The sequence below is a fragment of the Oxyura jamaicensis genome, chromosome 1 (assembly GCF_011077185.1).
Source record: "Oxyura jamaicensis isolate SHBP4307 breed ruddy duck chromosome 1, BPBGC_Ojam_1.0, whole genome shotgun sequence".
Lineage (NCBI taxonomy): Eukaryota > Metazoa > Chordata > Aves > Anseriformes > Anatidae > Oxyura > Oxyura jamaicensis.
Window position 1 is genome coordinate 547,016 of NC_048893.1, and position 27,393 is coordinate 574,408.

General features: G+C 47.3%; 1 protein-coding gene across 1 annotated transcript in view; it reads right to left on the reverse strand.

Annotated features, from left to right (window-relative positions):
- The window catches only part of SHANK3 (SH3 and multiple ankyrin repeat domains 3), a 352,775-nt gene that overhangs the window by 208,775 nt on the left and 116,607 nt on the right, over positions 1-27,393 (reverse strand). Inside the window, exons 12-13 of the mRNA XM_035335012.1 lie at positions 13,708-13,734; positions 12,695-12,711 (exon numbers count right to left, since the gene is read on the reverse strand). Of these exons, the coding sequence (XP_035190903.1) occupies positions 12,695-12,711; positions 13,708-13,734 (44 nt within the window). The remainder of the gene's footprint in view (positions 1-12,694; positions 12,712-13,707; positions 13,735-27,393) is intronic.

Below are 27,393 nucleotides of genomic sequence, written 5' to 3' on the forward strand. Positions count from 1 at the left end.
GAAGGTCTAACCCTAAAACTTATGCCATAAGGATCACTTACGACAAGCTGTGCACATGATTTGTAGTTTTGGAAGTGTGAAAGGCACCGGATATAAGCATGTAAGTTTGCAAAATGCAAAGACAACGTGACAACTGAATAAAGTGAAAGTGTACGGAGATCTAAGATGCTGAGTAAGCAGTTAAGGCCAATCACTGAACCAGTAAGTAGATCAGGCTAGGGTGGAGAGCAGCCACAGCTATAGAATCATAGAATGGAATCCTACAGTATCTTGAGTTGAAAGAGACCCATAAGGATCATCAATTCCAACTCCTGGCTACACACGGGAACACCCCAAAATAAAGCCATATGTCCGAGAGCATTGCCCACGTGCTTTTTGAGCTCCGGCAGGCTCAGTGACATGACCACTGCCCTGGGGAGCCTGTTCCAGTGCCCGATCTCCCTCTCAGTGATGAACCTTCCCCTAACCCCCAGCCTGACCCTCCCGTGTCCCAGCTCCATGCCGTTCCCTCGGGCCCTGTCGCTGTCCCCAGAGAGCAGAGCTCAGCGCCTGCCCCTCCGCTCCCCTCGTGAGGGAGCTGCAGGCCGCCATGAGGCCTCCCCTCAGCCTCCTCTTCTGTAAGCTAGGGGGAGATGAGCTGATGTCCCACTGTGTGGAGCCCTCTCCCCTTTGACTTCAGTGTTGGTGCTGCTAAAGAGGGGGGAAGTCTCATGGTAGAAAAGCATGAAGCTTGAGAAGGGGAAAATGTCACCAGACAAGGCAGTCTACAGAGTGGTTGATCTGATCACCAAGCGCACAGATGAACAGGTTGATGAAACACAAGCAGACTTCATGGTGACTAGTGTCCCATGTGGTAAGATGGTAGACTTCATAGGCATGCCCTTCAGAATTCTTGGGAGGATCTCATGTTTGAGATCCATGGGTCAGTGACATGGGAGGAGCAGGAGAGAGCTGCAGGAGGCAACTTTCTGGGAGCCAAAGACCAAGACCTGCATGTTAATGTTCTCTGAATAACCCCCAGTGCCATGCAGAAGCCAGATAGAGGAGCGGGGATATAAAATCCCACTGCACAGCTGAGAACATGTAATAAAGAAGGATGCATACTGATTAAATATTGGGGAAAATGCAGAAAATAGGATACCTGTGAAAGAGGGGCATACTGTTTCTAAACCACAGTGGAAGCAGGCTGATGGGATTTAACATAACAAGGTTACAGGACAGCTTTTAACTAGAGGGAGGAAAGATGGCATGTGCAGAAAAGCCCCTGCTTGGGCATGATCCATGCTGTAGAGGTGAAGCCATAAAGAGGTAGGACAGAAGCTGGCAGAAGTCAGAATAAAACTGCAAAGAACAGTTGCACAAACGGAATTGGAAAATAGAAGCCACAAACTAATGCTTATGTTCCTCTGTACAGGAGCTACAAGTCGAAGAAATAAGATAAGAGAAACAGAATACCTAGTTTTAATAAAAATATTGATACAATGGGTACTGGAAACTCAATGGAAGAAAGACACAGTGGGAAAGCATTTAAGAAAGACAGAGCATTCAGGAAAGACAGAGCAGGCACTGGTCGGGGAGGGGGTGCTGCATTGCAAAGAAGGCTTAGAGCTAAATCAGATTAACGAGGTGAGTGCCAACAGAGAACATAGACTCGCCACGGGCTGATGCAGCAGGACGTGTCTGTGGTTAGGGGTATGCTTCTAGCCACCCAGGCAGGATGGTGATGCTGACAGTAACCTGCCAAAGAAAATCAGAGGGGTCAGCAAACTCCATCGGAATGGGATACAGCTGTTGATTCTGCACAAGCTGACAAATACCATGTCCAGGCATGGCCAGCGGAGCGGCCAGGCACAGAATCCACCACAGGAAAATGTATTCCTGACCTCAAAGTGACCAGCAAGTATGTCATAGCTCATAATCTTGTTAATTAGGAGACATTATTTAACAGTGACCCTTGTATGTGTAGGTTCATAATCTGGCACAAGCAATGGAAGACAATAAATTAATGACCATTGTGTTCAGTTTAAAACATAGCGACTTCATAATTCAGAAAAAGAAAAAAATGGACAGTTAAAAAGTAAAGCCTTTGCTGTTGTCCCAGAAACTATTTCAAGAAAACTTATGGGATGTTCAGACACATACTGCCTGCCAAGAAGGACTTTGGAAAGACCTAAAGAAAGACAGCAAGACTAAAGAATAGAGGTGTAGGTAAAGTTATAATAAGTAAGAAATGCCAGTCAGTGTTGTATTGAAATGAGAAACAAACAAACAAACAACAAAACGAGAACAGATCAGGCATTCTTTAAAGTGCAAAACCAAACCAAAACAACAACAAAACAACAACAACAACAACAACAAATGGAGTTGGAAGAATGATGTGTAGAAAGCCTAAAAACTAGTAAACCATTTTTCAGAAACATCCAGGAACTTAAAAGACTAATAGATAACTGAGGTATAAAAGAAGTGTTCAGAGACAACAAAGCTATAGTAGAAAAAAAAAAAAAAAAAGATAAAAAAAGGAAAAAGAAAAAAAGAAAAAGAAAAAAAAAAGAAAAGGAAAAAAAAAAAAAGCCACATGTTTTTGGGAGATTGGATAGAGATTGGCGACGTCCCCACCGTGAATCTCTTCCTGACTGGTGGCATATCAGAAAATATGCCTTGGTCTTGACAGGAGTTGACAGAAAAACAGATCAGTAAAGGTGTAGCAAGAAATCACCAGGATCTTGAGTCTGAAACAGCTGAACTGCTAACAGCGGTGCAAAACCTTTTGCTCAAATCTCTTTTTAGCATCAGAAGGTGGCAAATGGGCCAGCAATTTTTTAAAAAGGTTCTGGGGGAGGAATAACACACCATTAAGCCTGTTATCTTTACTTGCCAAATTGAGAGACTCTTTAAAGTTGAAGAGTACCATACACACGGACAAACATGAATTACTGGGAAAAGTCAACCCATCTTTGTGAATGCTCCATGCTGTTCCAGTCTCCGGTTCTGTTGCAGACCTGGAAAAGGCTGAGGAACTGGTGACTGGAGTGAGTGAAGGTCTACAGTGGCTTCTGCACAAGGAATGACTCCACAATAAAGCATCCTCAGCCTGGGAGGAGAACACTGGGGGACATGGCAGAGATCTCTGACACCAGGGGTGCGATTGAGAAGGTCAAGAGAGATCTGCTTCTCACAGACTCCCCCAGTACAGGAACTGGATGGCAAAAACTGAGTGGGGAGAGGGTCAGGCCACACAGAGACAAAGAGGCACTTTTTCACATATGGATAAGGAAGCTGCAAACCTCTCCCCTGCCTGATATTGTGAAAAGGAAAGTTTACATAGCACTGAAAAGCAACAGACAAAACTCTAGGGAAAAACCTCTCCACTGAGAGCCATCAAATACAAAAGATACTAAGCCTGGCTCAAGGAGGCCTTAAGCCATATAGTTAGAAACAAAGAGTGCTTTGTATAATTATAGGCAAAAGGCAACTTATGTATACAACAATGTATAATTATATAGGTCCCTGTTCTTATTTTTCAAGGCATTAGCTATTGGCCACAGGATATTGGGCTAAATGGACCTTCAATCTGACCCTGTTCAGCCAGCTTTATGTAGTTACATTAGCTAATGGTAATGCTCAAATATGCACTGTTTTGTCTTCTTTCATTTCAAGTACTGCTCAGCACTCTCAAGTCTAGTTTCACTGAATTATCTTTTCCTGGAAAGCGCTGTTTTAACCGGTGCATCCTTTACTGAATGTGGTGGGGAACGTGACTACTGAGGCTAAGGAAAAGGCTGAGGTTCTCAATGCCTTCTTTACATCTGTCTTTAACAGTCAGACCAGTTATCCTCAGCATACTCATCCTCCTGTCCTGGAAGTCTGGGATGGGGAGCTGAATAAACTCCCCATGATTCAGGTGGAAACAGAGACCTGCTACTCCACCTGGACTGTCACAAGTCCATGGGGCCAGATGGGGTGGCCCATAAGAAAACATGTTAATGAGCCCCAGGGTGCTGAGGGAGTTGGCGGACGTGATTGCTGACCCACTTTCCACCATTTATCAGTGGTCTTGGTCAACCAGAGAGGTCCCATGAGACTGGGGACTTGCTGATGTGGCATCCGTCTATAAGAATGGTTGTAAAGAAGATGTTTGAAGTCCCATGCCTGTCAGTGTTCAAGAGGCATTTGGACTATGCCCTCAGTAATATTTTTTAACTTTTGGTGAGCCTTGAAGAGGTCAGTGAGTTGAGCTAGATAATCTTTGAAGGTCCCTTCCAACTGAACTATTGTATTCTACATAATATTTTAAATGTGGTCTTACAAGATCTTGTACTATGGTATTAGCACTTGCTCTCACTTCACGACAGACTCTGGCCATCTTATTCTGATTAATATTCCCCACCATTTTCCTCTATTGTTTCCAGCAGGTAAGGTAACTATGAACTCATTGCAGAAATTTTAAATACATCTTGCTTACCATATTATCTTATTTCTAGCTTTTCTGTACTTGAAATTCTTCATAATATTCCAGCCCTCCTAAGCACCGACTTTATATCATCAGTGAAGTTCAAGATCGTGTTTCTCATGTCAAGGACACTAGAGAAAACACTGGAGACTTTTCCTACTAACCTCCTTCCAACCTGGCAGTTGCCTTTTCAGCAACTCACTGCTCTTGCACGTTTAGGCCACTGCTCATTTATATTACAGCTCTGCATTAATGTCATGTTCTCCAGGAGAACGACCTGTTTACAACAGGGCACTGTATCAGATGTTCACCCAGACAGATTAGATCTACTGTGTTCACCTTTCCAGGGGAACCACACATGCAGCAAGTATAAATCTAGGAGGGCTCAATTTAGTGATGATAAAAAAGATGCACAAGCTCCTTAAAACCTGAATAATGGATTAAGGAGATAAAGGGCGAGCTACGATAAACCATTCAGATAGATAGATAGATAAAATGCATATATATATGGATATGTAAAGGACATGCATATATAAGTGTGTGCTCGTGCAACTTCACAGCACTGTAAAACATGTACTCAGCCTCCAATTATACCAGCAAGGCAGGAAGAGACCCGTCTGTTCTCAACACTCGTGTGACCACAGGCCAATTCCTGCCTGCATTTTGCATGACCACCCTCTGTGAGGGGGGGAGCAAGGCTTTCCTGCACCGCTCAGAGGCTCCAGCTGTAGAGAGACACTGGCAATAGGAAACAGAGTGGTGCTGTGAGGGGAGGACACCTGATCCTCCCATCCTGCACAGACCAGACCATGCCAGTCAGCACTGGTGTCAGGAGAGCAGTGACAGAGATGATGCAGCCTGGGGGAGGCTGCTGTAACCTCTGGACTGCCCAGATCAACATCATTCCCTGTGGATGCATGTTCCCGAAGCAATTCTCCATGGGGTACAGCAATTCCCTTCACTGCTTCAACCTCTGAGCCAATTCCCAAGGTCCAAGTCACCAGAGCCTCAGGGCAGAGGCAGGCTATGCTAATTAGGGCTTAGGGCAACTAAGATGATTAGGACTACTTAGGGCTACTAAGATGATAAGAGGACAGAAGCACCTGTCATAGGAGAACAGGAGGAGAGAACTGGGCCTGTTTAGCCTGGAAAAGAGAAGACTGAGGGCAGACCTCATCAATATGTATAAATATCTGAGGGGAGGGTATCAAGAGGATGGAGCCAGTCTCTCTTCAGTTGTGCCCAGAGACAGGATGAGAGGCAACGGGCACAAACTGAAGCACTGGAGGTTCCATCTGAATATGAGAGGGGATTTCTTTACTGTGAGGGTGACAGAGCACTGGCACAGGTTGCCCAGAGAGGCTGTGGAGTCTCCTTCTCTGGAGATATTCAAAACCTGCCTGGATGCCATCCTGTGCAAGGTGCTCTAGGTGATCCTGCTCGGCAGAGGGGTTGGACTAGATGATCTTCAGAGGTCCCTTCCAACCCCGCCCATTCTGTGATTCTGATTCTGTGATTTTAATTTTTATGCAGAAATAGGTTGTATGATATTGTATTTAGAGTAGCTCCCATGAGAGGGTCTTCTTCACCACCACCCAACACACACCTCCCCTACTCCAGGTCTCTGCTGAGGCTCCCTGTTAGTCATTCTCACCCACCAACTGCCAGTTGCAAAGATACAAAAGGCATCACAGAAAACTCAAGGCTACTCACCACCCTCGCAAAAGGCAGCTGGGACCACCGCCTGGCTGCCCACCTGCCTAACCAAGTATTCTTGGAAGACGCCACAGGTCTGCCAGTGCTCAACTTGGTGGTACCACTACCTATCCCCAGTGCCAGCTGCCAGCACCCCGAGACTGTGGGAAGACCTCTTCACATGTAAAGAAGAGACGACCTCTGAGAAGACCTGAGGCACATCACTCAAGAAAGGTAAAGCCAGAGCTGCGAGAGCAACATGCTCCTCAGCATTACCCTGATGCAACATGGTAGTCCCCATCCTGACATTACTGCACTTGCCTGCCCAGGACACCGTGGCGAGTTCATTGGGCCAGCAATTGCTGCAGCCTTTCTTCATAGGAGAGGTGCTCTAGCCCTTGACCATCCTCATGGCCTCACTCTGGACCCGTTCTAACAGCTCAATGTCCTCCTTGTGCTGGGGGCCCCAGACCTGGATGCAGGACTTGAGGTGGGGCCTCATGAGGACAGCGTAGAGGGGGACAATCCCCTCCCTCCCCTGCTGCCCACCCCTCTGGTGATGCAGCCCAGGATGCAGTTGCTCTTCTGGGCTGCAGGCACACACTGCTGGCTCATGTTGAGCTTTTTTGTCCACCAGAACCTCCTTTTCTGCAGGGCTGCTCTCAATGAGTTCTTCTCCCAGTCTGTGCTCATGTCCAGGACTGTACCGACACAGGTGCAGTACCTTGCACTTGGGCTTGCTGAACCTCATTAGGTTCACAAGGGGCCCACTTCTCAAGCTTGTCCAGGTCTCTCTGGGTAGCAATTCTTCCTTCTGCTGTATCAGCTGCACCTCTCAGTTTGGTATCACCTGAAAATTTGCTGAGGGTGCACTCGATCCCAGTGTCTATGTCATTGGTACAGATATTAAACAGTGCCAGTCCCATGGCCCTGAAGGACACCATTTGTCACTGGCCTCCACCTGGACATAGAGGTCTCCTCAGCAAAACGAATGCGGTTTCACATTCCTTTTCAGGTAAAGTCTGAGGGACAATACTTTCATTAATCATGGATATTTTACCACATCTGGGCTGAACTACAAGATCTGGTTAGCTATGCACAGCAATGCTCCAAATCAGGTCAATATAGGAAGTGAATCAGAATACCACATTCAATTGAAAGTACACAGGGAATTTAGATAAGCAGTTTATAAATATATAAACTGGAACTTAACTGAGGGGAAGACATTCCTTATCAGCAATGACAATTCTTCAAGTAGATTGTCACCATAATATCTATTCTTTGTCTTTGACTAAGCCTTCGGATTCTGATGCTGATAAAAACCCTCCTGCAGCAGTGACTGCCAAGGCCATTTCCTCATCCGAACGCTGTGGACTACCAGTATACAAATGACTTCAGCCAGGGGGTACCTGTCCAAGCCATGGGCTGCCAGCTTCTCCAGGAGAATACTGTGGGAGACCATGTCAAAGGCTTTGCTGAAGTCTAGGTAGACTACTTCAACAGCCTTTCCCTCATCCACAAGGCGGGTCACCCGGTCATAGAAGGAGTTGGGGTTGGTCAGGCAGGACTTGTCTTTCATGAACCCATGCTGAATGGGCCTGATCCCCTGGTTGTCCTGCATATGCTGTGTGATTGCATTCAAGGTGTTCTGTTCCATCACCTTTCCTGGCACCAAGGTGAGGCTGACAGGCCTGTAGGTCCCAGATCCTCTTTATGACCATTATAGTTGGGTGTCACTTTAGTGTAGTGGGTTTACGTGGCAAGGTTTTGGTAGTGGGGGGCATAGGGGTGGCTTCTGTGAGAGGAATCCAGAAGCTGACCCATTTAGTTAAGGGGCTTGCTGCTGGCCAGAGGTGAGCCAATAAGCGATGTTATTTGTGCCTCTGTGAGAGCAGATTTAAGAAAGGGAAAAAACTTACCCCCTGAGTCCTTTGCATTGTATTTTCTCCCTCTTTTCCTTTGAGGAGGGGGAGGGAGAGAGCGGTGTGGTTGAGCTCAGCTGCCCACCTGAGTAAAACCTCCACAATTAGCAAGTCTCCAGTCATTTAGGACCTCTCCAGATGACCAAGACTGCTGATAGATGATGGAAAGCAGCCCTGCAATCACATCTGCCAACTCCCTCAGCACCCTCGGGTGCTGCAGTCACTGCAGTCCTGTGTAGGCTGCCAGCCCAGTCATCTGTTCTGTAGGTTATGCAGTTACTAATTTCTGAAAAGGAAACTAGAACTGTACCTTTAAAAAATGCAAAGGAAACAACATAATTTGATATATTCCAATAATAAAAACTCTGCTGGAGTATATTAGGCAACTGGAATGGGGATCTGATTGAATTTTAGAAACCGTTCTTGAATACGTGAATCACATTAAGAGGAAGGCCTGATGGAAAGAGTGAGATGTGGCTGGTACTCAGTGAGCAAGAGGATCTCTAGAGCATGTAAATACCTTATATGAAACACCAGAAAGAAGACAAAGGAAACTTCTAGCTTTTCTATTTCGTTTTCCTCCATGTGAAGCAATCCAAAACAACTCCCAGATGACCATAATCTTCTGAAGGTATGTTTCACGTTAGCTGACCTGTGCCTAGAGGATCACTGGAACAGTCCAAGAGTAGACTTCACAGAGCCTCAGCAGTACCCTGCACTGAGCTGGAGGCAACCTGAAGGTAGTACTGGTGCAGGGGCTGTGGGAGAGGAGCACAGCAGCATTTATAGAGATGGTCTTTGGATTGTGCATTGAACATGCTGTTTTGAGGTACTCAGTGAAACCTGAGCTACATTATGCAAGAGCTCTGCAGGACAAACTGACTCCTGAATTGTCACTGTTACCTCAAGCTGCAAGCCAAGACAGATAGCACCTGAACAGGAGAGACAGCTGTCCTTCACTGTGAGTCTCAGCTTGCATGGAGGAACATGTCCTCAGTTATCCTGAGCTCCATGATACCTCCAGCCTCTTAGAGATGGGTTAGGAAAGGGCTGTCCAACACTGATCCATCCAACCCCTGCCCTTGGCACACTTCAGCTGAGAAACAGAACTTGCTGGGAGCCCAGAAAATGGGCAGGCTGGCTGGTACAGCACTTTACCGACACTCACCAAGACATGCTTCCATTTCCAACTTGTTCAAAGACCCCTGAAACCGGCAGCTTTTCAGGCAGCTTTTCAGGGGGCTCTTCTCAGCCAGGCCCAAACATTTCATTCCCACTAAGCACTGAGACATCTAAGTCAGAGCGAGTGCAACAGAAGTGCCCAAGTACTCCATGAATGTGGTCTGTATCAGGACCTAGACAGCCTGTCCAGAGCTAATCTTCCTCTTTATGGCATCCTCTGAACTGTCACATGTGAGACAAGGGAGAGAAAACTTCAGGAATATGGTTTGAGAAGTTCCACTTAACCAAAGTCACAGATTTAGCCTCAGCAAAGCAGGCAGCAGCTCTGTCAGCACAAACAAAATATCAATGGGTGCTTTGCCCCAGGCAGGGTTTCCTAACACAGAAACACAGCAGCAACACTGGAACAAAGCTGTGTCAGTGCTAACACCAGGGGAGATAAGGCTCCAGGATGGGATTCATATCTAACCTAAATGGAGCTTACAAATGACACATCTAATGCAATCAGACATGTTGCTTACAACTTCCAGCAGATTCTAAAAGTCAAAAGCCTTCCATTACACTGAACATCTAGGGTGGGACCTGGAAGACTCCATACAAACTTCAGATCAAAAAAGTACAACACAACAGTAGAAGTCTCATTGTAAGGTAATTAACAAATGAAACACAAGAAATATTTCACAGGTACAGGTTAATGGTCTGTTAGCACAGTTTTCTGTCTGTGACAGGAGCATTAGAAGATGCTATTGAGGAGAGCACATTTGCCTGGCCATTCACTTGTGCCTTCCTGCATACAACATCTTTGTTCTGGGGACGTTAACAGGAATGATCCTGCTCGGTCCTGTTTGTATCTGTGCACGGATCTGCTCTCCAGGTCTTCATCTAATCTCTCTCTGAATCTGACAGCACTGTCTACCTCCACGGCCTCCCATGCCATGAATCTGGAAGACCACTGCCTGCTGTGTAAAGAAGACTTGCTTTGTCTGTTGACAGACTTGCTTTGTCTGTAACTGATCTGCCACTAGTTTCACTGTGAGCCCTCTCCTCCTAATGCTGCACCATTTGGTGAAGAGCAGATCTGCATTTACTGTATCCACTGCCTTGGGTGGCTTTGTAAGCCTTGGCCATGTGTCTCTCTGAGCCTTCTCCTCTCAAGCTGGAGAGCCCCAGCGTTCTCAGTCTCTCATCGTAGGGCAATTTCTCCATCCCTATTTTAGCTGTCCTTCTCCAGACCTTCTCTAGGTCCACCACTTCCCCCTTGAGATGCTGATCCAGAACCACACACAGCTCTGAAGGCCTGCATGTGCAGGATCAGCATAGCCCCGGATGACACTGCCTGCCTTCTTTCCATCTCTATTCTGATGTATTTTGTTGGTTAGTGGTTTTGTGTTATTTTTGTTTTTTTTTGCTTGTTTTGGCTGCTGTTGTGCACCATGCCCATGATTTTGAGAGCCGTCAGCATCAGCTCCAAAACCTTTCTGGAGCTTTAGCCACCAGCTCCACATTCAGCATTATGTAGCTGACTGTAGAGTACTTTTAATACTTTTAGATGCACACTCAGCCTGGGAGTCTTCATGGCATTCACCAGAACTGTTGCATCATTTGGATACTCAAAAGACCTCATCTCATCACAGACTTGGAGGTTTAACTGCACACTTCCTTCTCCAGCTCACTGAGGAAAACAGAGAATGAAGCAGTTTCAGCAGCATCTCCAGGTACCCCACTGCTGATGGTTTGCCAAAAGTGACATATAAGTACCAACTTTTGCTTCCTCCATTTATAAGCCTTCAAGCCATAAGGAAAAATTTGATCCGATTCGTAGTTTCAACAGCCTTGATATGAAACCTCATCTAAAGGTTTTCAGAAAATCCAAATGTATTTTGTTCACCTCTTTGCCTCCACCCAGAGGTTTGTCAACATGTTGTACAGCTCCTATATCAGGTCAGCAAGGGCAGTTTCTCTTCACAAAAGCTCTTGGTTTCTTCCCAGTAGGTTGTACTACTCCACATGTTCAATGATGTTATCATTTATTAACTGCAGACACTACCATCATATAAAGGATTCCCTGGAGCCCCTCTAGCCCTTCTGGTGGATGGGCATCATGTTGGCAATCACAGTACTCTGGCAAAACAGCAGTTTGCAATGGCAAATTTCACACCACATTTAAACTGACAAAGGCTTTCCTTTATATTCTGGTTTAAGCACCCCTTCATGACCTGTCAGATCTTGGTACAAGCTGGCTGACTCTGTCCCTCCTGTCCGGGTGCCTCATGCTCGTAGTGGCTCTCCCCATTCCCAAATCCCCTTCTCTGCACAGCCACAATCTGTGCACCAGACACCAGACCTGCCTTTGGTCTCTTGCATACCACGGGCAGCGTGGCGAGAATGTCACCACTGAGGTCCTGGGCATCATTGTGTCACCCAGAGTAATGCTGGCTTGAAGTTCTTGGGCAACCTTGTCCCTCCTCATGTCGTACTACGAAAACACCAGAAGCCCTGTGAAACCATGCCCACATGCTTTTCTGCTGGATCATAGAATCATACAAACACAAGGCTGGAAAGGACCTGCAAGATCATCTAGTCCAACCGGCCTCCTATCACCAACACTACCCACTAAGCTACTAAATCGTATCTCGTAGCACCTTATCCAGGCACTTCTTAGACACCGTGAGGGACAGTGACTCCACCACCACCCTGGGCAGGCTGTTCCAGTGCCTGACCACTCTTTCAAAGAAAAATGTTTGCCTGATACCTAATCTAAATCTCCCCAGGCGCAACTTGTGGCCATTTCCTCGAGCCCAATCATTAGTTATCTGGGATGACGCTTCTCTCAGCTGCTTTCATTGTGGATGCCTGCCACCTTGCTAGCAAAGGATAAAAGATGTCTATCAGGACACCTCGGAGACCAAGCAAAGATGGTAACTGAGAGAAGCTTGATAAAACTGAGAATAGTGAGCTTTAGTGGTGACATGATCTATAAGAGAAGACAGGATGCCTGTACTGGGTCCGTTTGGGATGTTAACTTTCCCTGCAGCAGCCCATACAGTGCTGCGCTCTGCACTTGGAGCTAGAACAGCAGTGGGATCACACCAGTGTTCTGTCTGCTGCTGAGCAGTGCTGGCACAGCATCAGGACTCTCTCTGACCCTCCTAGGGGGTGGGCAAAAAAGTGAGAAAGAAACATCCCCAGGGCAGCTGACCTAAACCAACCAGAGGGATATTCCACACCATGTGGGGTCACACTCAGCAATAAAAGGTGGAAAAAGGAAGAAGAGGGGAGGGGTGGGCTCTCGTTGTGAGAATGTCTGTCCTCCTCCCGAACACCGGCTACATGCGTTGAGGCCCTGCTTCAAGGACGTGCTCAAGCATCGCTCACTGGTGGGAAGTAGAGAGGAATTTCTTTCCTCTGCACTTGCACATAGCCTTTACTTGGTTTGTTTTGTTACTCCCTTTCCCCCTCCCTCTTCCCTTTTCCCTTTTTTCCCTTTAGTTGAATTGTTTAATTCATAATAATATTTCCTTAATAATATTTTTTCTCTTCAATTAAATTATCCTTATCTCAACCCGTGAGTTGTTCTTTCCTTTACTTCTCCCCTCCTCATCTGAGGGGAGGGAGTGAGAGAGCGGTGGTGGTGTTCAGCTGCCTAGCATGGTAAAACCACCACAATGCCGACCAATGGGGCAAGAAAATCCCAGGCCCACACTGGGAAGTCTCTTCTCACAAGCATGTGTTTCAGTAACAGGGCTTCCAGGGCACTGGTAGCCTCTGATGCCAGAGGAAGGAGAAAGCATAAGTGGAGATCAAGGCTAAAAATGTCTCCTAAATTTCAGGTAAGGTTACTGCAGTAACCCAGTCTAACCTTCCCCTAACACAGACCACAGACCTCAGTAACCTACTGAGGTAGCCCTCCACCACACGGCAGGACTAGAATAGGTCACTTAAATTGGCACCCAGTCTCAGTTTAAAGATGACATGATAATTCACTTAAACTCTTAATTATCCTCACTTTAAAAAACAGAAACCCCAGATCTCATTTGAATTTTTCTGCACTCAGCTTACATTCAATGTCTTGTGTTATGTGGTCATTGCCAAATTCATAAAAGTTCAGTTTTCAGAATCATCTCCCCCATGGAGACACTCACAGTCCATGTCTAAATCACCTTTCAGATTTCTGCCATACATTTCAAATGCCTTTAAGTCCCTTTCAACGAGTCTCAAAATTCCTCTTGAAAATATGAACAGTGCATCAGGACACAAAAGTCAACAACACTCAACTGGTGCACCGTGTAGAAGCCATGCAGCTCATGCTTGCTGTTTCCTTCCAAGGCATTCTTGGATTTTGCAGGCATGGATCATATTCAGGAGGGTCAGTGCTGGGTTTTACTATGAATGCTGTGAATGATGACTGAACTGTGCAGACAGCAGTCTTCTCCCAAGACCATTGCTGCCAGTCCTGACCTCCGTGTCACGACGTCTCTGCAATCTGTGCCAAACACAGCTGCCATTCCTCACCACCCAGATGGAAATCCAGCAGATCCTCCAGTGAGCCAGGCATCCAGTCTGAAGTGTCAGCATACTTTAACATAGTCTTCATTCTCATTTAGGAAATTTCAGAGCCATTTCTCATTCTCAACACAAGACTCAAGCAATCCTTGGCATGTAAAATCATTTCACTGCCCACTCAGTTGTTCAAAGACAGAAGCACAAGCTTCCACTCCCCAGCTGCTTTGCAGTCCTTCAGGTCCTGAGAGTGACCAGCATCAGCAACTGCTAACAGCTTTCAGGAAAACAGAACAAGATATCAGCTGTCACCCATGAGGGAAGTGTCTTCCCAACCTCACTGAGACAGAATTTGGTCTGTGCCTAAAGAAGGCTTTCCTAAACTGAGGGGATGTATTCACCTGCAGCTTCCTTCTGGCGGAGGACAGCAGTCCTGAGAGCTCAGTGCACGCCTGTGGGTGACTCACTGCTGGGAGGGGAGTTCAGCTCAATACATGCAACCAGATGGGAACAGGAGGGATCAGAAATAAGCAACTAGAATTCTGGAAAGGCTTCTGTGTGAGACGGCAGTGAAAAGACCAGGGCCATATAACCACAACAGTCAGTCTCAGGTAAACCTTGCAAAGGACATTAAAGCAAACAAGGGAAAGCTCTTCAGGCCTACGGGAACGCATGCAAAAGTAGCGGAGTGCCATGTGTGAGCGTGGTATAAAGATAGTCTAAAAATTAATACTTTGCCTTGGTGTTTGATAAAAACTTAATACAAAGGTTGACCGGCTAGATGCAACTATGGAAATCAACATATGAAAGGCAGTGAAACCTAGAGCATTTATTGCATTCAGACAGGCCACTGGGTAATCTTCAACTCTATTTTCTAAAGGAGCTGACACATGACAGCAGTGTAGAAGTAGCACATATTTTAGTGATTTTTTTCAAGTCAGAGGATACCATGTTACTTTGGGAGTGACAAGTCTATTGCCTCTCATTTAAGGAGGCAAAAATTGATATGGGCAACCAAACAATCTGCTTTGGGAACACCCACAGCCCTGAAGCAGCCAGTGTGGGTCCCGAAACTGCCCACAGGCACAAATGATGCCAGAAACATTTTTGCAACAGGTACAAGAGCAATTGAACAGTTATGGGAATCCCAAATAGTCTGAGAAGGTGATGGCTTGCAATGAAGAGGGCAGGCACCTCTGTGCCTGCTGCATTTGTTAGGAAAGGCTTTGTACAGATCACGAGCATGGTGCTAGGGGGTTCCAACTGCAGATGAGTCATTTTGCTCCAGTAACCCTGGAGCACAAAGTTAAAGGAGGTGTGAAAGCTCTGGCAGAATCAGGCAGGAGGAGGAAAGAGTCTCACACATAGGGCACAAACATCTGATTGTACTTCTGGGCAAGCCTCGGCTCAAATGGCAGTGCTGTCCACCACCACCAGACCTTGCTGCTTCTCCGTTGGGGCATGGAACAACTGCGGGCCTCCTGCACGGAGCTCTGCAGCATGGAGGTGGGAACAAGACATGGTCAAGACGTCAAGTTTTTGCTTTAATTTATGCTGTTTTCAAGGCAAATGCTCAGCTCTGTGCTGGGTTTATGCACAGCTCTCACCATCACTGTTGTGAAGAGCACTCATGTGGACAACAGCAACATCCTAAATGGACAGTACTCAAAGTTGAAATCAAGCCAAATTTGACAACTTCTACAAAACCTGTCCTGGTACCTGCAAAGGCATAAGAAGCGTCTGTACGTCCACACAGCCTGCGGCTGCCTCGTCCCAGCCCTGGGGATCCCAGGCAAGTTCTGGGGTGGAGAGAAGAGCACGGCACACCTCTGCTGCTTGCCTGAGCTGGAGCTTCACCAGGGCTGGCTCTGTGGTGTTCCCCCAGGAGAGCAGATCGTGCTTCCAGCAAGGGACACCCGAGCAGCCGAGATGGCCTCTACAGTGCTCACCAAACCGCCTCACAGCCCATCTGTCACACCTCCACGTGGCTGTGCTAGAAACAGTGTGAGTGAGGACTGCAGGAAAGGGCTCCCCACCCTGCACTAACATGCAGGTATTTATCTGGGTCTGCTTCAGGATTCCAAGCAAGAACTGTCACTGCCAGTTCAAATGCTTAGTGTGGTCAAAGGCCACACCATCTCATCACCATCACCATCTCATGCCACATCTGGCAGGTGAGGACCCACAGCTGGCTTTCTAATCTGCACACACTCTTAGGCTTCCATGCAGTTTTGTTGGAGCAACGATCAGTAAGTGTCTGAAGTAAAGGGGAAGTGAAGCCAAAGTAAATCTCTCTGTAGAGCTATGCCCTACACCATGGCAGCGTTTATGGAACTCCGATTTAGTAGGCTGTCATTTATAAAAAAAAATACACAAATACAAAACCTGATTTTTCTAATCCCTAGTAGCATGCAAAATCAGAATTCATTCAGAAGTAATAACTGTCACCTTTTTGCTTCACTGCTAACACCCATGTAAAATATTAGCTTTCTATCTCTATTTTTTACAAGCATTATGTCTACTCAAATAATATATTGCAACCACTTTTCCATCACCTTTGCTCATTTCAAAAATTCTGGTCCATTTTAACTGAAACTGAACTAGAAGCAATGAAAAACCAGAGAAATTTCAGATTAGAAGATATTTCAACCAAAAGATTAAAAACAGCTAAAAACATTTTTACTACAAGCAGTCTAGCTCAGTAAATGCCACTGGTGAGCCTCCTACCCACCATAAAGTAATAGCTCCATAAACAGGAAACAAAACCATTTTACAACAGCTGAGATTGCTACCCATTGTCAGTGATGCTGAATTCCAGGCAGTAATAGCATTTTCATGCAAGCCATAAAGCGTGGTCTTATTTGGGGTGCAGATACCATAGCTAGGGAGCCCTATAAAAATGTGTAATAAATACCGCATCACTGAAATGGCAATGATAATACATCGATTGCTTCAGCCCAGGGTCCCTCCAAATGGCTTACACCAGAAAACTCTGGGAGTCCTGAATGCTTTTGGCAGTCTTACTGTGAGACTTCTGCATGCTGGTTATGAGCTACTTAAACATTAAACCAAGACATAAAAGCCTTAAAATACCAGATATTTTGGGTTAAAGTCCAGCCTAGGAATTGGGGCACCTCTGTACCTGCATCCAGTGTGTGGTGGCTCCCTCCTGAGAGCCCACCCGGCTGCATTTCCCACGCAGACCCCTCGGAGGAACAGGCGCAGGGGTGCCAGCACCTATGCCCGGCCCTGGCTGGGGCAGAGGGTGGTGGCCACGTGTGCCCCAGCCTTGCATCCAGGAGGAGCAGCCCAGTGACCCTCACAAGCAGCACGTTGTCCAGGAGCTCACAGTGTCCTTCCTGCCAAACTGGAGCCCCTCTAGGCAGGCAGACAAGAATAATGATGCTCAAATGAGCCCACAGAGAAGGAGGCGTTTAACCATTCTGGCCTTGCATTTGGACACTTGCTTGGCAGGAGCACATAAAAACTGGGATTAGGAACCAGCCTTTTGGATTTATCATACATTTCAAAGCCGGCCATCTTCAGGTAAAATCCAAAGCTGTCTTGAGTCCAAAATACCCACTAAATGGGGTGCCATGAGCACTGCTCCCTCCTCTTCTGGCCTTGTGCTCATGTGCATGGTGTGCAGGATGCAGGCTGCTTGCACCCATGGTATCTGGTGCCTGGATGATTACAGTCCCTTCTGCTCTCTGAAATCCCCAGCACCTGCATCTGTTTTCTGAAAAAAAAAAAAAACTGCCAAAAATCTGAGACTTTGGTGACATGGACAATTGTGCTGAAGGTGAGCGCCACTCCTGCAACAGCAGATGAAGCAAAGTATGAATGGCGTGTGTGCAGACACATCGTCAACTTTGGTACATGCCAGTTTGGTCCAGCATGCTGGACCCATCTTTGCCTGCCTACGGCAAGGAGTTCCACAGATTCCTTACTTGATGTGCAGTAATTACTTCCTCTGCAGTTTGTCATTTCACTGTTTTGTCTCTGCTTCTGTTTGACATGAGTCAGCCCTGCAGCCAGTGTCAGTTTTAAATACTCTGGACTGGCAAAACTGAAATCACCTACTGACGTCCTGCACAGCATCCTTATGCCTCGGGCACCGGGCTCTGCAGTGTCTGCGAAGCAGAGAGCGCTCCCTGCTGAAGAACGCGTCCCCATTTGGCATGACGTTCAGTATTGACTGGCCTCTGCTCCACCTGCCTGCTCATCGATCATCTATAAATACATGCGTACCTGTTAGTTAAAGCAACAGAGATGCTGCGAGAAATGCTAGTGAATCACCGTGTTGGGGGGCACGGTTACAAATGGGACCCTGCTCAGAACAGACTACATACTTTATGGCTCCTCCAAACCAGCCATGATGTTAAATCACAGCCTCCTTGTTTAATCCTGCCTCTGCAGTAACAACCCCATTCTTTCCAACATCTCTGCATACAAAGAGAGCACCTCCAGCCAATGCTTATTTGCTGCATTTGTCTCTGCCTTCACCCTGCACAGCTCTGTTCAAAGCAGGCTGCCCGACAGCACTCACAATATTCAGACTGTGCCGCTGACTGATAAAGGCACGGGGATATCTTCTCTTCTACTTACTGCCCTGTCCCTTCCATTGCCAAACAGACTGTTCGGTTTCTGCCAGAATCTGCATAGCAGGCAAAGCCTCTCACGTTGGCTGCAGCGACATCCAGGCTGCTGCCCTGCGCTAACAGAAGCGCGCTGGGCGGCGGCCGCAGGTGAAGCACCAAAAAGCAGAGTGCTGGGCTGGTGCTAAGGAGGGCGGGCAATGCAGGAGGTAAATGCACAGAGACAGGCAGCAAGAGGTGAAAACAAGGGAGAGAAAGTTATCGCAGCAGGGTAAAGGGACATCACCTGCAGCTGGGACTGCAAGGGTCTCAGAGATGGGAGCAAAACGCAGCGATTCTGCCATGTCCTGTAATTCAAGGACTGAAGTCAAGAGTATTAACTCACTCCCCAGTGGGAAGCGCTCAGAGATCACATCTTGATGATGCTGTAAAAAATTATTGTACTATCATATTTGGGAAAAGCAGCTGGATGCACAGAGAACATGTAGATAGCTGTGAGTTGAGAGACATGACACATTGCTATCCAGAAAATACATCACTGGAACTAGCCCAGCATGCACCAAGGCACTGCATCAGAGAAGAAAACCGAATTATCTGACTGTCTACTGCAACAGCAGCTTCCTTCTTAGTAAACCTTCACTTGGGACAGCACTGGCCACCTGCTCAAACCGCTTTACATTTCTGTCTGCTCTCCAGGTCCCTGGCGAGGATGGGCAGGCTGCTCGTGCCTGCAGAGCGTCGCAGAGCTCATTCACATTCAGGCCACTGCCTTTGCTCCTGGCCTGCTGGTCTGAGCCATACGGCCACACGGTCGCTTGCATTCTGCCAGAAAAGCACATCAGTGCTGAAACTGGTCCCGGGTCTTGCGAGGACATCCCCTCCCCAAACCTGCGTGGGCCCAGAGGCACGGCCAGACCTGCAGCATGCCACAGGCACGAGGGGGGCAGTGGGGCTGTGTCTGCAGGGTGGGTGCCTTCACACCGCCGGCCTTCCACTGGAGGAATGAAAAGTTGGTATTGAAAATAACCTTAGCGAGTCTGTTAGCAGAACACACAACTGGCAAGTCGAGACTGAGGAGCTCTGACACTGACACCCTGCAGCTGAAGGCAGATGCTCCTTAAAAAATTAAAAGAGGAAAGAAAGACAGCCCTGAGCAGAAACATTCTGTGGACTGAAAGGCTTGGCTGGGAGAGCAACATCGCAGGGAATGACAGTGGGGCGCCGGGAAGGATGTTAGTGGTTCTCTGGTGCAGCCAGCACATCCACGGGAGGCGCCTGCCTGTGGGAGAGGTGTGGGTGCCTCCACTCAGACCCTGCCCGTGGCGCTAAGCCAGCCCCCAGAAAACACCCTCCTCACCCATCAGCTGACGGCCAAACGAGAAGTGTAAATCACAAGATGCAAATCACAACAAGCAATAACTACAATGAAGTGGTTGTGAGAAAGGAAGCTGAGGGAGCTGCCTGGCCTAACTAGATGCAAAGGAAAAATCTCTGGTAGCTTTAAATGTTGCTTCCCCCATTCTGCAAGGATTTCCCTCCCCGGACGAAGGCTGCGGCCCCACGGCTGCCCGGTTCTGTGGCTGCCCACTCGCAGCCCCGCAGCAGCAGCTCTGCTGCCTCCCCCCTGCTCTGCTGGTGCCCCTCGTTGGGTCAGGGCTACGAGTACTGCACACTGCAGCTGGACGCAATGCCCCTCCGAGTGACGGAACAGTGTTGTCTTATTACTGGCATTATTTTCTATCTCATTTTATGAATTCTGATGTTTTGTTCTGTATTTTAATGAGTGATTCCTCACCAAAAAAGCAGTGATTTTTCATGGCAGCACTGACAAGGAAGCCTGTGGGACTGCAGTTAATTTAAAATCCAGTAAAATGTAGAGGCTGTCGGAATTTCTTCCTTGCAGTATGTATTTGCCTGTATTTATCTACACACTTCACCAAACTTTGAAGTCTTACAGTTTCCTCCAGTATAAAATAACCAAGCTGGGGATCAGCAATGCAGAGAATCAGCACACGGGAGGCACAAAGACCAGCTACGGATGGTTTGCAGGGGCCCGCACATCTCGGGCTGTCCTGAGTGAGGAACCAGGACGAAGCCAGGAGTGCCTGGCTTCCAGTGGCAGCTCCCTGCTGTCCCTGCGAGGAAGCAGCTCTGTCCCCAGCATGCCCACAGCTGGGTCGGGGCAAGACCAGTGCCAGGAAAAGCCTCCACCGCAGGTCCAAGGATGGGCTGCCATACCTCATTGAAAGGCTGCCAGCCTGACTTCAACAGCAGCGTGTTTTTTTTTGCTGTATTGCTATCGTTTCATGGCTCATTTTTAATGCAGATGATTCATTTTCTTTTAGGTCTGAATGGCTGGAGCAATCCAGATGAACCTCTTAGAATAAGGTTGCTCTGCATCGTACCATAAGTGCCTAGTTTCCATATTAACCTCATACAAGAGGAAACCTAATGAAAGCGCTAACAACCCATGACCACTGGCTCCAGTCAGTGGTCCACTTGGCTGCACCCTCTTGATGCGTTTCCCATGCCCATCTCGTTTGGCCTTTGCTCTTCACCTCCTGCACTCATCCTGCTGTTCACAGCCCTGCACTATCAACAAGGTCAAAAAGCCGAGGAGGGGACACACACTCTAATACATTATTTGTACATCACTGTATTATTTATAGTGTTGTGTTTCAATGTTTTGGACTGGTGAAACTGAAATCCCCTTCAGTTGAAGCCACTCTCCTCTCAGGTAGCCACCACCTGCTAAAAACAAGCACGTTGTGCAACCTTGTTGACATTTCCCATCACAGTACTCTTGCTGCTCAGGGTGACACAGTTTCTCTTCCCAGATCTTTATTTTTATGGCAATTTAGGGTTGAGAGGTCGGTAAAGGAATTTTCCTTTGAGATGCTTTCCATCATGCCTGGTGCACCAGGACCCTCACCACAGGTGAAGAACAGAGTCTACACAAAAGACTCCTTTGGGAGCACAGCTTCTCCTTGCTCCTGGCAGGTCATGCTGCTGTCTTCCCTAGACCCAGATTCCCATTTCCAGTGGTGCCTTTCCTCTCAGAGAGTTTCCTAGCCCTGCTGCAGGCAGCTAGATTCCTTTATTGATGAGCTCCTCTCCCAAGGTCCTGCCTTGTGCAGCTCCAGCTGGATTGCTCCAGCACCTCCTGGATTGCCTTTAAGGATGCTACTGCTTCTGATTTTTCAGGCCTTTATGGTGAATTTCTGTCATCTTTTTGAAATTTCCCTTCAGAATTTGGCATGGCAAGTGTTTTCAGTGTCTCGCCTTCCTCAAGATGCTGAGCCTGGTAAAACTGTTGTCATTCACTATTCCACGTTTTCTGAAGCGTGGCTCTTTCTGTAACTCCGTGTACAGGCAGCACAAGGGCAACGTGCATCCTCTCCTCTGATGTGCTCTGGAGGCAGTGGTCCCGGGGGGCGGTGGTGGTCACCAGCAGAGCATAAGCCAGCCCCCAGCACTCCCAGACTGGGGCACCAGAGCGTTTGGCTTGCACCGCCAGGCCCTTCCCCTGCCGAAGAGTCACCCCACCACTGGGCTTCAGCAGCACTTCTATACCGGCACCCCAGGCTTCAGCGCCTTGTCCCCACCACCGCTCACCTGGCTTACTCCAGCCACTCAGACTTCAGCTCCTTACGCTGTGCCAAACCTTTGCAAACACTGTGCCAGCCAGTCCAGACCTCACTGCCACGTCTACGTGCAGTGTCAGATTTTATGCTCCCCATTGTTTCTGCTTGCGGTACCATCACGCCAAGCCCCCCCCCCACTGCCAGGTGCTCCAGCCCACCTGGAGCAGAAGAACTCGACATGAGGGTCCTGTAAATCCTGCACCACTTCGGAAACAGCACAGTTTTCAGATAGAAAATGTAATGTTTTAACCAACAGAAAGCAGGAAAGCCTATCAAGATGCTTTGCTATTTATTCAGATAGCGAGTCTATTTATTGTAAGGTCCGCATGCATCACTCCCTCTCCTTGCACTGTGGCAGTGTTGTAAGAAGGCCCTGGAGGACAGCCAGGGCAATTGCCATGGGGGTGGCCTCTGGCCCTCAAGTCCTGGAGGCAGTGTAGGCGCTGGTGCCCCTTCAGAGGAAAGCGCTCTGCAGGGCAGCTCAGCTCCTCGCATCCAGTCCCATTTTAATTTTGCCCAACTAAAATAAATATTCCTGAAGATTCACTGGTGTACCAAACTGACAGCATATATCCTTATGGGAACTTCAACGCAAACAGAAAAAGCTATTACAGAGACAAACATGCCTGGATGGAGGTAATCTTACTTGAATATTGCTCAGATTTTCTTTTAGTTTATCAAAGGTGTTTGTCCTAGTTCCTTCAGATGCAGTTTGGCAGACATTGAGGGGAGCAGCATGTCTCAGAAACGTTTCATGGTGCAAGCAGTTACTTGCATGTTTAAGGAGAGACTCAGTCCTGAGAAGAAATGCTGCCATTGCACTGTTCCTCTCCCTGGCAGCAGTTCTGCATCAAAAGCAGCACAGCCAGCAGGGCCAGGGAAAGGATTTCCCCCCTCTACTCTGCTCTCCTGAGACCCCACCTGTTTTACCAACAAGTTTTTGGAGTTTTCTTTTCTCTTTAAATGGGAAGGTTTGACCAGATGTTCCTTCAGACTTCCTCCAGACATTCCTTCCAATTTTAATTATTCTGCAGGTGTGTAACTCTGCAAGCACCCCATATTTCCTGCACAAGGTGTTCAGTCAGACAACTGGGGACTCACGGTCCTTCGCATTGCATGTTTCTTCAAGAAGCACAGTCCATCTAATTCCTTGCTGCTCCACTATTCCAGAACAAGGACTTGCCCTAGACTACAGTACCATACTACGCGCAAGAGATCCCCTGACTTTGTTTCACAGTTGATCCCACAGTTGATCCCCTAACAGTTCTTCACTGTTCCACCTCAAAATAAAACATCCTGCCAGGAGTGTCAGGCACAGCACCAGTATTGCTGTACTGCTTGGAGCTGGGAGCTGTGCTGCAAACAGCGCAGAAGCACTTGAAGCAGCCTGGAGACCCTAGGAGAACCCAGAGAAGTGGCCTTTGTACCACAGACCTTCATGTTCCCAGCACCCCAGGGAATTATTTTTGCTGCAACAGGGAGACATGCTACAGCTGAGAAGCAGAGGGGACTCAAATTAGCAGATGCTGACAAGCTGAAAACCAAGACACAGAAGAGAGAATGAAACAGATTGTGGCAATTTCTTCTCAAATCCCTCATGCAGGTAGAACAAATCAAATGGCTCTAACCCTTTCAGAAGTCAGGAAGGTAAAACAAATTGTCTAAGGCATTTAATAAATAAACCAGTGACTTGGCAGTTAGGGCAAAGATCTCATTCACATTGCTGAGAAAAAAAAAAAATAAATCAGTTCACACTGTTAAAAGTAATAATACAAAAAAAAAAAAAAAAAGGAAAGAGAGAAATAGGAACAAGGCATTTATTTTATTAAACCACCCAAGGAGAGGTCAAGAATATTAGAAATAAAATCCCCAGGTTGTGGTTGATGCAATAACTGCAGTTTTAGCAATTTCAGAAGGATATTTGTTCAAGGTGGCAAAGCTCCAAGAATCTTCAGGGGAGGTGCTAGGAAAGGATGCTCTCTCTATTTACTTGCAGCTGAAGAGTATTGAGCTCATTGCAGTCTGCGAGGAGAGTCTCTCTGAACAACACTCAGCCCGGGACTCTCTGTCCATGCAGCAGCCAGCCGCACATCAGCAATTCACATTTCCTTTTTCAGAGATGCTCACGGACAGGACCAGATCAGAAGGTATTTCAAAGAATGGGTAGGATAATCCCTGCTTTTCTCAGCACGTGTCCTGCTCTCTAAACATATGCCATGGGCAGCCATCAGCCAAGATACTGGGCTTGGCAGATATCCATTCTGATCCAGTATGGTGTCTTTTGCTATGCCCCTCTGATGATAGATAAGGGGACTTAGGGATAATAAGAGATGGCATTTATCTGGAGAGCTCCTAGGTAAGGAGCAGGACACTGACTGTCCAGAAAGCTCTTGGACTATATTTGTGACAATTTATTTGTATAGAGAACGTGCAGAATAAAAGATAAAGTGGCTTGCTAAGCACTTTGACTCCAAGAGGCTGCAAACATGAAGGCAGAGGTAACATTGGTAGGAATGATCACAAAATGGTAAGTGTTCACGGAAAGGAGAGAGGTAGGAAAGGAGAGAAACTGGAGTGATTGCTATCACACACACAAAAGAACAAAAATCCAGAAGACACGAGCATGAAAAGAAATGTCACTATGGAGAGAAGCAAGAAAAACAAGAAATCATTCTGTAAATACACTAACAGTGAGAAAAAGATCCCAGGAATTGCTGGTAACTGTTGATGCTCTCTTGGGTAACTGCAGATGGAAAACTTCCAATGGCTGAAACTAAAAAGAACAAAGTACTTAATATTTGTTAGTCTTTAAATAAGCCTTTAATACAAAGATCAACCGTGAGATGATGTGTATTTTTTCAGAGGCAGAGAGGTAAGATCTCACCTGGAAACCAAAAGCAGAAAATAGTTAAGAATATTTGGATAAGCCTGACTATACAACTAGTAGGAAGTTTAAGAACAGATTGAAGAAATGTAAGAACACTTAAGCTCATCTTTGAAGGCTCACATTATATAGAATATGTCCCAAAAGCATGGAAAATAGCAAATTGCCAAAAAGCAGAAAAAATAAGAGCTAAAGAAATGCCATAACTTCAGTTCATGGAAAAACAAACCAACAAAAACAACACCACCAAAACATTGGAACACATAACAAGCCAAAATATTTTTACTTGTCTAGGAGGAAGTGATGCAGTAACAGTGAGAAGGGATTTGTCAAGGACAGACCGTTAGAGGTGCTGGCAACCAAGAATCAGTCAGATGCTTTCCTTTGGCTTTTCCCCCGTGTTCCACAGCTGCCCTGGGAAGCATGGCTGAGATCAGCCTGAGAACTTGCCCTGGTGCTTTGCCAACGGTCCAGATGGGTGGAGGTTCCAAGGGGTTACGAAGGGGCTATCCTAGGCTGGGGTCACCTTTAGCAAAAAGAACGATGGATTGGAGAATATGCTTAACAAATCTACAGGTAGTACAAAGGGCCTGCCAAATATTCCACAGTCCAGCAAAGAACAAGGCTAGGATTTATATGGATCCTGATAAACTGAAGGTACTAAATCTATGCAGGAGCCATCAGATGCAAAAGGATTTAGATAGGGAAACACTTGATATGTAGTGGGTTTTGAAGGAGGAAAAAAAGTGGAGGCTATCACACGCTGACTGAGTCATACATCACACCATTTCATAAAACGCAGTATTATGAGCTATCAAAACCACAGCCTGAAAAACATGCAATGTAATTCTGCTGCTGCACTCCTCTGCTGTCCTGCACCTGCTCTGGGCAGCGCACTGCCGGCAAGGAATCGGGCTGACAGGAGGCTGCAGAGGAGCAAGGGCAGCTCTGGGAAAGCCAGAGGGAAAGCTATGGGGAAAGGCAAGGCCCCGACAGCTGAAAGATGAGGTGACACTGAGGAGAACACAGCAAGCAGTCTTCTGTGTACACAAAGTTGCTGCAAGAGGGACGTAATCAAGGTGCTCCCCATACCGAGATTCAGCATGGCATGATAAGCCAGGAGAAGTATCAGGCATGAGAAACCTCCCTGGTGGTGAGGACAGATGGACATGGGCAAGAGGAAAGGCCATGGCACATCTGTCCCTGGCGCTTCCTGTGACCAGGCAGGATTTGTCACTCAGGTTTGTGTGTTAGACCCTTCTTGATAGTTCTCTCTGTTCCCCCTGGGGACCTGCACCAGGGCTTTTGGGGTCAGAGCCAACTGCATCAGCAACTTCCTCTGCACCCCCCACCCCCCAGCTGGCTCCCAGCAGCAGGCTGCTAGCTCAAGGGCAGCCAGCCACCAAAAGGCATTTGAGGCATGCCGAGCAAGGCTGTGCCAAGCCACGCTGAGGTGGATTAACCTCTGGCATCATGCAGGTCTGCCCCAGATACGTACACACCTGTCCTCCAGGGCCAGAAGTGAGGTCAGCCTCCTGCCAGCCTCCACATGAAGAGACCCATGGATTATCGGAGAACTCAGCCACCAAAGTCATTGGCATGGCTGAAGCCTCAAGAGCAACACGGGTCAACAACTGCTGCTGCTTCCAGCACAGCTGAATGCCAGCACTGCTGGCCAGCCCACAGGCACTCAAGGTGCTTGTGTGCATCACTCCTGGAAAACATGAAACACTAAAGCTAAACCAGCCTTCATCTAAATTATCTTTGCCATCCTGAATATATTTGCAAAACAATCAGAATTTTGCTGGCAGTCTTCTCCCTCAGAATAAAGAATTTCAGGGCACACATTGAAGGCATTGAATTTTCTTAGTATTTACTCTGATAAAAATCTGACCCAAAATCAATTTTTCTGCAAGATTTTTCAAGGAAGATGCATGAGGACTGCATATGTTTATGGATGTCTTGTCACTTACTACAAAGAAAAGGCTTTCTTGTTGGAAGAGAAAACATCACTTGGAACTGAGCATTCAGATGAGCTAGGGATCCCCGCACTGCTGTTCCCTAGCCCCAGAGTAAATAAAAGCTGTCAAATGCACTGGGAACTGGCTGGGAGAGGGGTAAGGCCAAACAAGTGAAAGAAATACTGGGTCAAACAAAATACGGCGATTAGTTAGCTGCTCTAAGCACTAGTCAGCATATAGCTTCATACTGAACAGCAGTGGTGCATGCAGATTTCTATATAACTTAATATCAGACAACACAATTTGGAGATCGGCACCCACCCAGCCTCCCCAGGCATCTCACGGGGGGTGCTGACGTAGGGACAACCGCAGGAAGGGGCACACGGCACTGCTGACACCATGGCCTGGCATTCGCAGCTGGGATGAGGATGGTGGCATGCTGGAACCAAGCTCTTCAGCCCCCGCGGTTCCTCTGCTATCCCCTGCCAGTGCTGCCCTGCCGCAGGCACCGCCAGCCCTGCATGGGAATGTCCCTTTCACCCTGCCCTGCTCACAGC